Source organism: Entelurus aequoreus, linkage group LG27 (genome assembly GCF_033978785.1).
Source record: "Entelurus aequoreus isolate RoL-2023_Sb linkage group LG27, RoL_Eaeq_v1.1, whole genome shotgun sequence".
Taxonomy (NCBI): domain Eukaryota; kingdom Metazoa; phylum Chordata; class Actinopteri; order Syngnathiformes; family Syngnathidae; genus Entelurus; species Entelurus aequoreus.
Window position 1 is genome coordinate 10,289,872 of NC_084757.1, and position 17,737 is coordinate 10,307,608.

Genomic DNA, 17,737 nt, shown 5'->3' on the forward strand with positions numbered 1-17,737 from the left:
ACTCTCACTGAAGTAGCCTTGAGTCTGCGGGATAGCCAAATAAAAGTGTTCAAAACCATCGAAGTCGATATACAAGTTATACCTGTTCAATTGACCTTACGTCATAAATTTGGTGTCTTCAAATTCTTTGTTTTCATGCTCGAATCTAATCTGTTCGTTGTTTTTTTTTAAACTTGTTGTCGTCTTTCCGAGCTGGTTTATATATTAAAGGAATTTTGAGTGTGAATTAAAAAAACACGTGTACTATATGTTTGTCAACAGTGCTGTTTTAAAGGGAGGTAGACGGGTGGAGCACTTTGTTCTAGTCAGCTACGTGTGACGTCACAGTGCGAGCAACAAGGCGTGACTAATGAGGAGCTGTTTATATCAGAGATGACGTCACACTCACCTGCCACCAGAGAGATCCACACGCAGTTTGTACTCAGTCCAAGCCCGTGTCCCGTAGACGACGGCTGTGAGGTCCGTGGATCATCTTGGTGCAGTCTGCGGACATCCGCCATGCTGCAGGGCGGCGGGATGAGTGGATGACTTGTGGCGGCGTGAGTGTCAGGTGACTCGGCTCGAGTGTCCTCGGGTTCTACAGGGGATGCAGGTGTGGGTTTCCATCACGCTCAGGTTTCCACAGGCACACAGGACTCGAGATCTGCTTCCGACGTCGGCCCACTTGTCACAGGCGACTTAACGGGGTCACGTGGTCGACTCGTCACGGAAACCTGTGCAAGTTTTGACCAGCAAAATGTGATGTCTTTGGAACATTGCACAGGTAAAAAAAAATGCCAATAACAATAACGGAAGAGTTGGGCAAAGACTCAAAAATACACTTTTCACAGAAAAAAGCACAGCAAGACAGTTTATTCCCATTTCTTTATTGTTTATTATAGCTGAAATAAACAAAACCTGAGAAGTTCAGCCATGTTGGAGCACTTCCTGAGTTGTTATAGGTTGGGGTTAGTGAGCCCTGACCCTTGGCATTCAATGATGTAGGTGGCATTGTTGCTCACCGTGTCCTCACACTTCGTGACCGTGAACTTGGCCTGTTAGAGGAAGAAAAAAAAAAAGTTAACTTGGTAAAGTTGCAGTGAAGAGCCATTAGGGGGTAAGATTTCATCAGTTAAACCAGGGGTGTTAGACTCATTTTCATAGAGGGCCACATGGCAGTTATGGCCAATGTTCCCTCTAATTTTTCATGTGTGTGAGCAAACGCAAAAACTCCCTGAGCATTCAGTGGAGCCCATGTGAGCAACATCAGACGTGCACACTGTGGCTACACCAGCAGCACACCTGTCCCAAACCTGACTAAATAACAAGTTCAATCTCCATCCATCCATTTTCTACCGCTTGTCCCTTTCGGGGTCGCGAGGGGTGCTGGAGCCTATCTCAGCTGCATTCGGGCGGAAGGCAGGGTACACCCTGGACAAGTCCCCACCTCATCGCAGGGCCAACACAGATAGACAACATTCTCTTATCATTATAATCAAATGACAGCAGTCATTTCCATGAGGTTATTTTCTAATATAAGTGTTTAGGCCCACTTACAATGACAACAACAAAAAAATATTGTTTTTCATGAACTGTGTACTTGTATTGTTTGTCTGGGTGGAGGTCCGGCTTTGGAAATAATGTGTACCCCTTTCAGACATTGCATTTAGTTCCCATTAAAACATTCACATGTTGCACAATGAGATGTTAGCAGGGGATCGTGCGTAAATTCATGCAACTTTGTTTGTAACAGATATATTTTTATTAGTATTTAATATACTAACAGCATTTCATGATTAATATTTATAAATTAAGATTCCTAATAAATGACACTAGAATAAGCACACATTTGATTTGAAAATCATAGTGTAACGACCTGGAATTACACTTTATGTGTGGTGTTGGAGTTGTCCGACTTTTTGTGTGGCTGTAAACGCATCAGTGGCTAAGTGCTATATGTGCATGTGTTGGCGCAAGTGAGAAAGAGCGAGCGACTGCTGTTGATATAACAAAGTTGCTTTTGGTCTGGTTTGTACTGCAGAAAATGACCACTTTTGCTAGATATAATTTTTTTTTTTACTAATGTTTTGGTGATGTGTTTATGGCCGACAATAAAGAGTTTTGCTAAGTAAAGTGATGGATGGAACTCATGTCCTCAAAGCGTCTCGACAGACGTTACAATATTTGAACAATGAGGACGAAAACTGTTTTCTCTGTCGTGTCCGTGTGTCGAAAATTGTTATGCGCTTATTTTTTTTATTTGATTTTGTGCGTGGCATAGATTTGCCGTGCGCAGAGGACGCTTGAGCAGTGCGCAATTGCGCAGGCGCGCACCTTAGAGGGAACGTTGGATGGGAAGCATTGGTTTTCACCCAGGATGTCTCTGTATATTGCTACATTCATCTTTCACTCTATCCTTAGTTGCTGCCGCTGAAAACCATCCCCACAGCATGATGCTGCCACCACCATGCTTCACTGTAGGGATGGTATTGACCTGGTGATGAGCAGTGCCTGATTTCCTCCAAACATGACGCCAAAGAGTTCAATCTTTGTGTCATCAGACCAGATCATTTTATTTTCTCATGGTCTGAGTCTTTCAGGCAGATTTAGGCAAACTTTTTACTAAGAAATGGCTTCCGTCTGGCCACTTTACCATACAGACCTTGTTGGTGGATTGCTGCAGAGATGGTTGTCCTTCTGGAAGGTTCTCCTCTCTCTAAAGAGGAATGCTGTAGTTCTGACAGAGTGACCATCAGGTTCTTGGTCACCTCCCTGACTAGACTAAGATGAATGCAGCAATGTACAGAGACATCCTGAATGAAAACCAACACTTCCCATCCAACCTGATGGAGCTTGAGAGGTGTTGCAAAGAGGAATGCGAGAAACTGCCCAAAGATAGTTGTGCCAAGCTTGTGTCATCGTATTCAAAAATACTTGAGGCTGTAATTGCTGCAGAAACAAAGTATACTGCAAAGGGTTTGAATACTTATGTACATGTGATTTTTATTTCTTATTTTAGCAAAATAAAAAATGTGTTTTCAAAAATGAGGCTGTAATTGCTGCCAAAAGTGCATCAACAAAGTATTGGGCAAAGGCTGTGAATCTTATGTTCATGTGTTTTTTTTTAAATTAGCAATTAAAAAGAAAACCTTGTCACATTGTCATTATGGGGTATTGTCTGTAGAATTTTGATGACAAAAATGAATTTATTCCATTTTGGAATAAGGCTTTAACATAAAATGTGAAAAAAGTGAGGCCCTAGAATACTTTCCGGATGCACTGTAATCACACAATCGCTGATGAGTCTGATTATTGCATATTTTTTTACCTATACTGTAAAAAATGTTTTGGGATTTTACGGTAAAAAAACGGGCATCTCAGTTGCCAGAATTTTACCGTTAAATTTTACAATGTTTTTACACCATTTTACTTTAAATGGAAAAACAATATAACAGTTTTTTGTCCCGGGAATATCTCTGTTTTTAGAGTGTGTTACTGTGAATGTAAAAAACTACCACAATATTTATCGTCATTTTAACAGTGCATAATTTGGTGGATAACATGCTTTGAAATCATGAGTCAAGCAAATATTCAAGTATTTATTTATATTTTAACAAAAACAATTTCAGAATGTATGACATTTTAATATTTGTTGCATTATTGGATTATATTACATTATGAATTATAAGCGGTTACATGCAGTAAATGCTTTTTTCCTGTCAAAATAGAAAGAACAAGTACATCTTGTAAGAAAAGTACTACGCTTATTATAAACACATCATTTGCAGGCTTTTGCGAGCCATATAAAATGATGTGACGAGCCAGATCTGGCCTCCGGGCCTTGAGTTTGACACCTGGACCCCAGGAAGAATAGTCTCCACTGCGGCGTAGACTAATGGGGACCCTTAATAAACCAAACTAAACCTGTGAGTAAAACTAATCATGAACAGTACTCAACATTATAAACAACATATTTTTTATTACATTTTAGTATTTTAGGTGATATATTTTGCACTTTGAAGGTACGTTTAACTATTGTATTGTATTCATCCTTCTGTGTTACAATGTAAATGTGACACTGTGCCCTATTTTGTTTCTAATTATTTTGTATGTCTGTACAGCACTTTGGCCAACTGGGGTTGTTTTTAAATGTGCTATATAAATAAACTGAACTGACACATCAATCCTATTATATGAACACAAAACAACTTTGACAGGACAACATCAGCCCCCAATGTTTTTTTTAGAAGTTCTAAAAGATGGCAAGACCTCACCTGAGTCAGCTGCTCCGCCACGTGGATGGCCGTCTGAGTGTGGAGCGTTACGGCGCCTGTCCGAATCCGAGATGTCCCCTTTGCCAGCGCCATGAAGATGATGAGCTGACGAGACAAGATTGCCGTCATCACAATCCCTCTTTACACGAGTCCGCACCACTTACCTGGTCCTGAAGGAACTCGTCCACGCATCCGTTGTGCCGGATGTTTCTAAGCAGCATCTCCGCAGCCTCAATGCCAATTTTATCCACATACACGCCTGAAACACACACACATCCTCTTTAAGACACAAGGAGGCCCTAAGACTTGAGCTTGTGTGTATGTCATAAAAATATTAACATGTCTTTTCAGGTTTGTGTTTTCCCCCGCCAGAGTCCTCACGTGGACAACACAAATTACAGTACTGCACATAAAGTTCCGCTCACCTTTCTTGCCCAGAGCTGAACCCGCAAACACACATCCTGTGGACGACTCTGCTATGATTCTGAAAACACAAAATCAGTTTTCAGGCTTAATACACTTAGGCCACACCAACACGGACGGATACTTAATAATAAACGCATACTTATCTCTGCGTTAAGGCCTTTTGTCCACACGCAAATGCATACTTTTATTTTCGTTACCGTATTTGCCAGACCATAGGGCGCACCGGATTATAAGGGAAATTGTTCCACACAGTAGCTCAGTTACAATGATGGAAAGTGTAAGGATGGAAAGGACAATGCGGGTATAAATAGACTAAATATAGCGATATAAAATATAACATATATATGTAATATTTACATAATATATGTACAGTATATTATATATACACTGATATATTATGTTTATATCATATATACAATATATAACAATTACCATGTACAATATTACAGCATATGTGACAGCTGCAGCATAAAATAGAGTAAATCCAGCAGAAAATAGAAAATAGACATTAAAAACAAAGAGAAGTAGTTTTCATATATAAAGCGCATTAAAGGGGTCATTATGATTTTTTTCTAAATGTAAAAAACACTTCCTTGTGGTCTACATAACATGTAATGATGGTTCTTTAGTCAAAATGTTGCCTAGATGATGTTTTACAGATCATCTTCAAGTCGCTTTCTGACAGTCGCTTCAGGATGCGCCGTTTTGTGGGCGGTTTTATTTACGTGGCTCACCTTCGACAGCGTCTTCTCCCCGTCATCTTTGTTGTAGCGGTGTAGCGCGCAAGGACGGAAGGGGACGAAGTGTCAAAAGCAGCATCTTCTCATCCGTGGCTCACTAGTGCAACAACAACGCCGGAGATGTGTCCCGTGAAAAACCGTGCAACCACAACTCTCGATTAACAAAAGTTCAGTGGGTGAATTATGTAAACCCACTACACCGGTAGTTTTTAGTGCTTCCATAGCGAGATATAAGTAAGAACTAGGGATGTCTGATAATGGCTTTTTTGCCAATATCCGATATTCCGATATTGTCCAACTCTTAATTACCGATACCGATATCAACCGATATCGATACATACAGTCGTGGAATTAACACATTATTATGCCTAATTTGGACAACCAGGTATGGTGAAGATAAGGTCCTTTTTAAAAAAAATTAAAAAAAATAAAATACGATAAATAAATTAAAAACATTTTCTTGAATAAAACAGAAAGTCAAACAATATAAAAACAGTTACATAGAAGCTAGTAATTAATGAAAATGAGTAAAATGAACTGTTAAAGGTTAGTACTATTAGTGGAGCAGCAGCACGCACAATCATGTGTGCTTACGGACTGTATCCCTTGCAGACTGTATTGATATATATTGATATATAATGTAGGAACCAGAATATTAATAACAGAAAGAAACAACCCTTTTGTGTGAATGAGTGTAAATGGGGGAGGTTTTTTTTTGGCTTGGTGCACTAAGTGTAAGTGTATCTTGTGTTTTTTATGTTGATTTAATAAAAAAAAAATCAACTAAGAACTTTACACTACTTTATATTAGAAATGGCAACAGCGGAGGATGAATGTCCCATAAGAAGAAGATAGAGAAAAAGAAGAAGCTTATCGACTACGGCATCGCAACGGACTACAATGGCGGCTGTGCGCAAATTATCAGGACTAACGCAGATCTCAAATACACATCAGCATGTACCAGAAGGTACGAAAAGTTGGTTTTGCATTATATTGTGAAAACGCCAGAGAATATAGAATAGAATGGACTTTACTGTCATTATATTTGCATATAACGAGATTAAGGACTCCAATTTAAGGTGCGGTAGTGGAAACAAATATGGAATAAAAATAAATCACACAAGTAGTAATAAAGATAAAAAATAAGAATTGAAATAAACAGACTACTATCTAATAAAAACAATAAGCAATCCTGTACAATATACAAAACAATATACAGAACAAAACAAGAGTACCAGAGTAATAAAGTAATAACAATCAGATAATATGTTTGCTAATAGGTGCCATTTTGAGGTCCTTATACACACACACCATAATAATACGGTAGCCGTAATACTGTGGAATTGTTCGATGAAAACAGAGCAGTTTGTATGGTGACACATTGGGTACGAATACTTCCGTTGCCGTCGTGACATCACGTGCATACGTCATCATACATAGACGTTTCCAACCGGAAGTTTAGCGGGAAATTTAAAATTGCACTTTATAAGTTAACCCGGCCGTATTGGCATGTGTTGCAATGTTAAGATTTCATCATTGATATATAAACTATCAGACTGCGTGGTCGGTAGTGATCAAGCGGTGTGGCTTCAAAGTCATACTAAAACATTTTGACAGATTTTTGTGTGCTGTGTGTAACGTTCTTTATTTTCAACGGAACATTTAAAGTTTTGGTGTCGTTTACTGGCGTCATATTGCAGTCTACACGTATCTCGTGTGTGACTGCCATCTACTGGTCACACTTATCATTACACCATGTACCAAACAAAATTGCTTCTAGGTCGGTAAGCACTACCAGAATTATTCCGTACATTAGGCGCACCGGGGTTATAAGGCGCACTGTCGATTTTTGAGAAAATGAAAGGATTTTAAAGGTCTACTGAAATGATTTTTTTTTATTTAAACGGGGATAGCAGATCCATTCTATGTGTCATACTTGATCATTTCGCGATATTGCCATATTTTTGCTGAAAGGATTTAGTATAGAACAACGACGATAAAGTTCACAACTTTTGGTCGCTGATAAAAAAAGCCTTGCCTGTACCGGAAGTAGCGTGACGTCACAGGAGGAAGGATTCCTCACAATTCCCCGTTGTTTACAATGGAGCGAGAGAGATTTGGACCGAGAAAGCGACGATTACCCCATTAATTTGAGTGAGGATGAAAGATTCGTGGATGAGGAACGTTAGAGTGAAGAACTAGAGAGGCAGTGCAGGGTGTATCTTTTTTTGCTCTGACCGTAACTTAGGTACGGATTCCACACACTCTCCTTTTTCTATTGTGGATCACAGATTTGTATTTAAACCACCTCGGATACTATATCCTCTTGAAAATGAGAGTCGAGAACGCGAAATGGACATTCACAGTGACTTTTATCTCCACGACAATACATCAGCGAAGCTCTTTAGCTACTGAGCTAACGTGATAGCATCTGGCTCAAATGCAGATAGAAACAAAATAAATAAATCCCTGACTGGAAGGATAGACAGAAGATCAACAATACTATTAAACCATGAACATGTAACTACACGGTTAATAATTCTCAGCCTGGCAAAGCTTAACAATGCTGTTGCTAACGACGCTGAAGCTAACTTAGCAACCGGACCTCACAGAGCTATGATAAAAACATTAGCGCTCCACCTACGCCAGCCAGCCCTCATCTGCTCATCAACACCCGTGCTCACCTGCGTTCCAGCGATCGACGGCGCGACGTAGGACTTCACCCGATCACAGATGTGGTTGGCGGCTAGCATCGGCTAGCATCGGCTAGCGCGTCTGCTATCCAAGTAAGTACTCCTTGTTGTGTTGCTGCAGCCAGCCGCTAATACACCGATCCCACCTACAACTTTCTTCTTTGCAATCTCCATTGTTCATTAAACAAATTGCAAAAGATTAAACAACACAGATGTCCAGAATACTGTGGAATTGTTCGATGAAAACAGAGCAGTTTGTATGGTGACACATTGGGTACGAATACTTCCGTTGCCGTCGTGACATCACGCGCATACGTCATCATACATAGACGTTTCCAACCGGAAGTTTAGCTGGAAATTTAAAATTGCACTTTATAAGTTAACCCGGCCGTATTGGCATGTGTTGCAATGTTAAGATTTCATCATTGATATATAAACTATCAGACTGCGTGGTCGGTAGTGGTGGCTTTCAGTAGGCCTTTAAGTGTGCCTTATAGTCCGAAAAATACGGTACTTGCTATAGAATATTTTTGACAACATATTTATTTTCAGAGTATCGGATCGGGACTCGAAATCGGATCGGATCTGAGGCCATAAAAAAAATCAGATCGGGATCGGAGACAAAAAATGTTAACTGGGATATCCCAACAAATAACCCTTCATTAACTTTTGGTTTGGTTATTAGCATCTCATTAGCTAATGCTAAAACGTGGAACCTAAGTCAGTGGTGTCAAGTGAAGCCTGCAGGGTCATTTTTTTAATTGGCCCATGGAAAATTCTAACAATAACATGATTTCATTATTAATGAGGTGTATTATTAGCTATTACACTACACCGCTGTGTCATGTTGTGTTCGGGGAGGCGGGGCTTACATGATGCCGCTGCCGTTGCCAAAGGCCTTCTCTTTCTCCTGCAGTGCTTGAATGTTGACGTAGAGATCTTTGATTTCTCTCCTGATTGTACGAACTGCGGCGGTCGACATGTCCTTGGCCAGCTGGAGACAAACACGCGGCAGTCACATGACCGCCCGGAGAGCCGCGTCAGCATTCGTACCTTGTAAGGCAGCACGCCGGCGACGTACGATCTGCCGTGAATCTTGGTGATGGTTCCTCGGTCCAACATGGTGACGGCCTGCAACTCTTTGACGGGACTCACAGAGACGGCGACCTCTCCCCCGCCTTTTGGGTAGAAGCCTCTGAAACACACACACACACACCAAGTAAGAAATAATCATTCACACACAGACATACACACACATTGTTGGCGCTAGGAATTTTCAAAACGGGGTCCCAGGGACCCCATCAAGTCATAAAAATGGGGTCCCACAGTAAATTTTTGGGTTCCCACTTTTTTGTAAGCGTTTTGAAAACAAATGATAAATGTATGCATTATCCTGTTCTCTCACATTCTATATAGTTTAGGAAAAATGTTGTCATAAACGTTACTTAATTCATTGAAAAAATAATACAAAAGAAAACAAATTTTTATGCATATTGTCAGAATAATTGTATCTAAGTTATCACAAAACTTTGTGTTGCCATGAGTTCCCAGCGAGAGGACAAAAGCTGTCTTTGATCCTACCAAGCAAAAGGCTTGTAAAACTCCACGGTGTAGGATGGGAAGCGACATGAAGGGGTGGGTTTCTTTGATGTATTGTAATCCACAGGAAGATTTTGTCTTGACCCGAGATCTAAAGCGGAGATAAAGCAGGACCTCACCCCCCTCCAGGCACCTTTTCTTTGAACTGTTTTGTGACCAAAGGCAGCGGCTGTTTACGACCCCCCTTCCTTTAGAAACAGCTGTTGCCATGTAATCGGGGAAAGTCCAAATAAAAGAGGAGGCGTATAATCTTTCGTCAGGAGCGTGGTGGGAGACTGTACATGAGTACAGCCCAGACGTTTCTCCTCAATTGAGCCAAATTTAATTCTGTCTCTGTTTGATTCCTTGCTTCTTTGTCCGTTTAATAGATGTCATCAGTGTTTGAACCTGACACATATGTAAATGTATTCAGTTATAAACATTCATTCACTTTCTTCTTTCCTTCATGGATCTAAACTTTACCGCTGCCGCCCTAAAATCAAAGTTCTGTGGCTGACGAGGACAATTGACACATCTCATCCCTGCATATTTTACTAGAATACCCTTATGGGCATTACATATATTAAAAACAACTTTGACGATGCCTTGCGCGAAATTATTGATAGTATAGCACCGCTAAAGCAAAAAAGGGCCCCTAAAAGGCGCACCCCATGGTTTACAGAAGAAATTAGAGCTCATAAATTATCATGTAGAAAACTGGAACGCAAATGGCGCGCGACTAAACTTGAGGTTTTCCATCAAGCATGGAGTGATAGTTTAATAACGTATAAACGCATGCTTACCATAGCTAAAGCTAAATACTACTCAAATCTCATCCGCCTCAACAAAAACGATCCTAAATTTCTGTTTAGTACAGTAGCATCGCTAACCCAACAAGGGACTCCTCCCAGTAGCTCCACCCACTCGGCAGATGATTTTATGAATTTCTTTAATAAGAAAATTGAACTCATTAGAAAGGAGATTAAAGACAACGCATCCCAGCTACAACTGGGCTCTATTAACACAAATACGACTGTATATACGACGGACACTGCCCTCCAAAATAGTCTCTCTATTTTTGATGAAATAACATTAGAGGAATTATTACAGCGTGTAAGTGGGATAAAACAAACAACATGTTTACTTGACCCACTTCCTGGGAAACTTATCAAGGAACTGTTTGTATTATTAGGTCCATCAGTGTTAAATATTATAAACTTATCACTTTCCTCCGGCACTGTTCCCCTAGCATTCAAAAAAGCGGTTATTCATCCTCTGCTCAAAAGACCTAACCTCGATCCTGACCTCATGGTAAACTACCGACCGGTCTCCCACCTTCCGTTTATTTCCAAAATTCTCGAAAAAACTGTTGCACAGCAGCTAAATGAACACTTAGTGACTAACAATCTCTGTGAACCTTTTCAATCCGGTTTCAGGGCAAATCACTCTACGGAGACAGCCCTCGCAAAAATGACTAATGATCTATTCCTAACGATGGATTCTGATGCGTCATCTATGTTGCTGCTTCTTGATCTTAGCGCCGCTTTCGATACCGTCGATCATAATATTTTATTAGAGCGTATCAAAACACGTATTGGTATGTCAGACTTAGCCTTGTCTTGGTTTAACTCTTATCTTACTGACAGGATGCAGTGCGTCTCCCATAACAATGTGACCTCGGACTATGTCAAGGTAACGTGCGGAGTTCCCCAGGGTTCGGTTCTTGGCCCTGCACTCTTTAGTATTTACATGCTGCCGCTGGGTGACATCATACGCAAGTACGGTGTTAGCTTTCACTGTTATGCTGATGACACTCAACTCTACATGCCCCTAAAGCTGACCAACACGCCGGACTGTAGTCAGCTGGAGGCGTGTCTTAATGAAATTAAACAATGGATGTCCGCTAACTTTTTGCAACTCAACGCTAAGAAAACGGAAATGCTGATTATCGGTCCTGCTAGACACCAACATCTATTTAATAATACCACCTTAACATTTGACAACCAAACAATTAAACAAGGAGACTCGGTAAAGAATCTGGGTATTATCTTCGACCCAACTCTCTCGTTTGAGTCACACATTAAGAGTGTTACTAAAACGGCCTTCTTTCATCTCCGTAATATCGCTAAAATTCGTTCCATCTTGTCCACTAGCGACGCTGAGATCATTATTCATGCGTTCGTTACGTCTCGTCTCGATTACTGTAACGTATTATTTTCGGGCCTCCCTATGTCTAGCATTAAAAGATTACAGTTGGTACAAAATGCGGCTGCAAGGCTTTTGACAAAAACAAGAAAGTTTGATCATATTACGCCTATACTGGCTCACTTGCACTGGCTTCCTGTGCACTTAAGATGCGACTTTAAGGTTTTACTACTTACGTATAAAATATTACACGGTTTAGCTCCAGCCTATCTCGCCGATTGTATTGTACCATATGTCCCGACAAGAAATCTGCGTTCAAAGAACTCCGGCTTATTAGTGATTCCCAGAGCCAAAAAAAAGTCTGCGGGCTATAGAGCGTTTTCTATTCGGGCTCCAGTACTCTGGAATGCCCTCCCGGTAACAGTTAGAGATGCTACCTCAGTAGAAGCATTTAAGTCCCATCTTAAAACTCATTTGTATAATCTAGCCTTTAAATAGACCCCCCCTTTTTTAGACCAGTTGATCTGCCGTTTCTTTTCTTCTCTCCTCTTCTCCCCTGTCCCTTGCGAGGGGGAGTTGCATAGGTCCGGTGGCCATGGATGAAGTGCTGGCTGTCCAGAGCCGGGACCCCGGGTGGACCACTAGCCTGTGCATCGGTTGGGGACATCTCTGCGCTGCTGACCCGTCTCCGCTCGGGATGGTTTCCTGTTGGCCCCGCTGTGGACTGGACTCCCGCTGATGTGTTGGATCCACTGTGGACTGGACTTTCACAATGTTATGTCAGACCCACTCGACATCCGTTGCTTTCGGTCTCCCCTAGAGGGGGGGGGTTACCCACATATGCGGTCCTCTCCAAGGTTTCTCATAGTCATTCACCGACGTCCCACTGGGGTGAGTTTTTCCTTGCCCGTATGTGGGCTCTGTACCGAGGATGTCGTTGTGGCTTGTACAGCCCTTTGAGACACTTGTGATTTAGGGCTATATAAATAAACATTGATTGATTGATTGAAAGTACCTACTGTACTGCTTACTTGTTGAAATACCCTTTTTAGAGCAAATATCTACCCAATTGACCTCTTTGCTGCTGTCAAAAATTGATTTGAAGGGTATTTCAACAAGTAAACAGTACAGCAGTGTTTTTCAACCACTGCCGCGGCACACTAGTGTGCCGTGAGATACAGTCTGGTGTGCCGTGGGAGATTATCTAATTTCACCTATTTGGGGTATAACATTTTTTTCAAACCAGTAATTATAGTCTGCAAATGATGTGTTGTTGTTGAGTGTCGGCAGAGTAACCATGTAATACTCTTCCATATCAGTAGGTGGGAGCAGGTAGCTAATCGTGATCACAATTTTTCAGACGACAGCGGGAGGCAGTGTGCAGGTAAAAAGGTGTCTAATGCTTAAACTGAAAAATAAACAAAAGGTGAGTGCCCCTAAAAAAAAAAAGGCATTGAAGCTTAGGGAAGGCTATGCAGAACGAAACTACAACTGAACTGGCGACAAAGTGAAGAAAAACAGAATGCTGGACGACAGCAAAGACTTACAGCGTGTGGAGCAGACGGCGTTCACAAAGTACATCTGAACATGACATGACAATCAACAATGTCCCCACAAAGAAGGATAAAAACAACTGCAATATTATTGATTGCTAAAACAAAGCAGGTGCGGGGAATATCGCTTAAAGGAAGACATGAAACTGCTACAGGAAAATACCAACAAAACAGGAAAAGCCACCAAAATAGGAGCGCAAGACAAGAACTAAAACACTACACATAAGAAAACAGCTAAAAAGTCCAAATAAGTCAGGGTGTGATGTGACAGGTGGTGACAGTACACCTACTTTGAGATAAGAGCTATAGTGTTGCATGCTTAGTTATGCTTTAAAATCATATCCGACGACTTTTTATTGTCAATATTGAGTTTCATATTTTAATGATTTCTGCTGGTGGTGTGCCTTTGGATTTTTTCAATGAAAAAAATGTGCCTCGGCTCAAAAAAGGTTGAAAAACACTGCAGTACAGTATTGATTTTGATATATGTAATGCCCATAAGGGTATTCTAGTAAAATATGCGTGTGTAAATATGTGATGTGTAAATAACAAAACATTATGTTGAATCACTTTTTGTCAGGCACTATTACATTTAATGAAAATTTTACATAAATTAATACATCCAAACACTATATAAATATTTATTATGTGCAGGAAGAAATAACAGTTACAATCGTATGTATCCTCCAAACAAGAAAGAGGTTTTATCACGTCAACATGGGACTAACAACAGTCCTTTAACTCTAAAGGCTTAGTGGCCACATGCGTGGACTGCACCTTTTAGCTCTTATTTCCAAAATAGTGTACACTACTGAATTGGGGTCTTATGGCCACTTATGTGGACACTTATACTGCCATCTGGTGGTGTCAGAAGAGTATAACATACAATGGAATTTGAAAAAAAAAAGTGTAAAAATAAGAATTAGCATGTAACTAAACATGAAGTGCACGTTTGTGTACTTATGGACTAAGTACATCATATAAAAAGATGATTCTTAGTTTTTATTCTAATTAGGGTCCAATAAGCCCAAATAGCAAAGAGAAATAAAATAAACATGTAAACAAACAGCTTAGGCCTTAAGACGTTAAATCTCATTAATACCACACGAAAGGCAAACTGTCATTTTCCGGACCCGATAAAGGCTTAAATAATGTCAAACACGTAGCGTTACAATAACCACGAAGATAAAGTGTTTGTCTTACACCTAGTAATCCACTGTGGACAGACCAAGCAAAGCAATGCAGGTTTAGCGAGCGGTGCGCGCTACAGCGAAGGAAATCAATTTTTGTCAGGCAACATTTTGGCAACACACCGGCAAATATAAACAAAACAAAACACCGGCGGAAAGCGAAAATCGATTTAAAAAAAAAATCTGTGTACCAGGGACGTGCGGACTTCCGGAAATGCGCGTCCTTTCAAATTTCAATGCGTAAAAAGACACAAAAAGTGCGTTAACATTGCACACACATACCTCATTTTGATGTCACAGTCAAAATGAGCACCAAACTTTTCCACGATGGGTTTGAAGACCTGAAGAGAAAAATGGTCACCATTAAATCACGAGTGTATTCAACTTCTTATGATGATGATGACGAAATGACAACGAGTACCTTGACAGTGTAGTCTATCTGTGGGGCCATCTCGGCGTTGGTTCCTCCTCTGAGGCAGAGGTGTGACGCGGCGTCAGTGTAGAGAGCGCACGGCAAGCCGACCTGCAACAACAGACACACACTCCTGACACACACACACGAATGAGTACACAGTACACACTTTCTAGTACATTGGCGGCAATGATGGCGAGAGTCACCCTGCTGTTTGTGGGTCCGCCGTGTAGCTCCCGGAAATAATCTTTCCCGGTGTCAGACTGATGTCCGTGGAGCCGATAGTGCCGCCCTGCAGGACGCCAGAACACATGTCTGAAACAAGCTGCAGTCCACTCAGATGCTGAGGCCTGAACGCACACACAGACACACACATTAGTCAGTGACGTTGATGAGGGCAGTCTGAATGGATGAAAATGTGAAGATACCATAATAAAAATAGCTACAATACATTGAGTGGTGACAGTGTTTTTAAAACAAATGACGAGTTAGCCTGTGGGTAACAACTTCAATGAATTTCAACCAAGCTAGGCAGACACAGACTGCAATGGATAATCAGGACTGCAGAAAAGATCTTCCCCCCTATCCAGGATTCATACTGGTCAAGGGATATGAAACGAGCAGGTAGCATCACTACAGACCTCTCACAACCTGGTCACAACCTGGTCAAACTCCTCCTCCACTGTGCGCCAAAACAACCCGTCTGAAGAACAGTTTCTTCCCCCAAGCTATCAATCTGATGAACGTTGTGACATAACTCTGGAACTAACCTGTCATTGTGAATGTCATAACTCATGTTCACTTCATTATCATTTTGCTCTTTGCTCTATTTAGGTATGTGTGTACAGTAAGGGTGTAACGGTACGTGTATTTGTATTGAACCGTTTCGGTACGGGGGGTTCGGTTCGGTACGGAGGTGTACCGAACGAGTTTCCACACGGACATATTAAGTAGCGCACCGCACGTTGTGTAAACAATGCACACTGAGGCACAACACATGGCATGCTAGCAACGACCAGGCTACTACAACATGCAAAAGCCAGAGCTGGAAGACCCTCCTGCCTAGTTAAGATCTCCCGTTTGGGAACATTTGGGCTGCGCGGTGCGATACAACAATGGATAACATCGCTTCAACGAAGAGAAAGACGAACAAACACAGCTCCCACCGCATTCAAGCAGCCTCTCCTCGGCGAGTCAGGCAGGGCTAAAGCAATAACAAATGCCGTTGGTGTTTTTATAGCAGCAGATTTAAGACAATATTGCATTAAAAACAAGATTTTGACCCACTTCTATGGTGGAAGAACAATGATTCCATATACTGTATCCGCTTACTGCCAAGTTAGCCAGGAACTACCTCGCCATACCTGCTACCTCCGTGCCCAGTGAAAGGGTATTTTCTACAGCCGGAGACATTTGAACTGCAAGCAGGTCTGCTCTTTCTGTTGACAATGTGGATAAACTGATTTTTCTGGCAAAAAAACATGAAAATTGAGTGAAAGTCACCAGGGTTATTATGCATTTTCGGCAGGTGCGACCCCGAAAGGGACAAGCGGTAGAAAATGGATGGATGGATATACATTAAGAAATACATTTTTAACAGAAGGGTCACAAATACAATCTTTGAGCCCCATTGATTTTTGTATTGAAGAAGTTAACCAGAAATTAGTGCATTTTCACGGGTTTTAAAAGTCCCTATATTTCTTAATTTTTTTCACAAGAAAATATTACTTATATCACTGGACTCGTATTTTCGAGACGCGTCTGATAATACTGGTTTCATGTAAACTAAATGTAAAACATTTATAACCACATACGATGAATAGGCTAACGTTAGCCTGCGATGCTAGCTCACCTGAGTCCGGGTGTGCTTCTCCCGGCTCGGATTTTGGACACTTTAATGGAAGAGCCGGTGACGCAGCTGAGGGCCGCTGACACTCTCAGGATCTGTCCGCCCTACGAAGAACCAACCCCGGGGAGACAGAGAAGGGACAACCGGTGAGCATGGTGCCGGCCGGCTGCTAGCATTGTCACGGCAGCACCAAGAAACAAGATACGTGCAAGTTAAAAAAAAAAATGATGCGCTACTCACTCCCTCCATTACACTGCCATCCAGCTCCACTACTGACGACTCCATATTCGACAATTTTTTTGTAATATTATTATTAGCTTCGACTATTCCCCTGGCTAGCAGCCACAATATATTGCGGCAATAAATGTTCAGTTTTTAACTCTTCTTCGTCTACAACTTCCTGGTGTCAACGGAAGTGGAACAAATAAAAGCTTTTCCGCTAACCTTCAAATTAAAATAGACACCAAAAGCATTCCTACTACAAGTTACAACATAATTACGAGCCATAATTTAGCCAGAAAAGAAAAAAAAGAAAAAAAACACACATTATGACTTTGTAAAATGTTATTGAATGAAGTTTATTTCTACTCTGACACTGACATTTTGTGTTAAAGTGCAACCGTGGGTCTAGTAGGATGGGACCCCAAAAGGGACAAGCGGTAGAATGGATGGGTGAAAACGGTCAAAATTGCGCTAGCAAAATTAAAAATGGCTTACGATGGTACATTTATTTGTGTGTTACACTTTTTTTTTTTTTTAAATTAACTTTTTTTTAATTATTTTTTTTATCAACCTTTATTTACAATATGCAACATTTATATACAAGAAAATAAATAATAATAATCAATCAAGTACAGAAACAGTACAAAACAGCGCCAGGAGTTGTAAACTCAATAAA

General features: G+C 40.9%; 1 protein-coding gene across 1 annotated transcript; it reads right to left on the reverse strand.

The window, feature by feature from the left end:
- Window positions 1–846: 846 nt before the first annotated feature.
- rtca (RNA 3'-terminal phosphate cyclase) lies at window positions 847–17,271 on the reverse strand. Its single transcript, XM_062038349.1, has 11 exons — window positions 17,080–17,271; window positions 16,843–16,943; window positions 15,197–15,340; window positions 15,000–15,123; window positions 14,861–14,919; window positions 9,166–9,307; window positions 8,985–9,106; window positions 4,679–4,737; window positions 4,418–4,512; window positions 4,254–4,358; window positions 847–1,034 (listed from the first exon to the last, which is right to left on the reverse strand). The coding sequence occupies exons 1-11, from the start codon at window positions 17,122–17,124 to the stop codon at window positions 936–938; spliced, it is 1,095 nt and encodes a 364-aa protein (XP_061894333.1). The 5' UTR covers window positions 17,125–17,271; the 3' UTR covers window positions 847–935.
- Between the last annotated feature and the right edge of the window lie 466 nt (window positions 17,272–17,737).

Coding starts and splice junctions, on each gene's coding strand:
- rtca (XM_062038349.1), bottom strand. CDS start 17,124: ATGGAGTCGTCAGTAGTGGAGCTGGATGGCAGTGTAATGGAGGGA. Junction 16,944..17,079: donor ATGGCAGTGTAATGGAGGGA/GTGAGTAGCGCA, acceptor GGTTCTTCGTAG/GGCGGACAGATCCTGAGAGT. Junction 14,920..14,999: donor AGATAGACTACACTGTCAAG/GTACTCGTTGTC, acceptor TTTTCTCTTCAG/GTCTTCAAACCCATCGTGGA.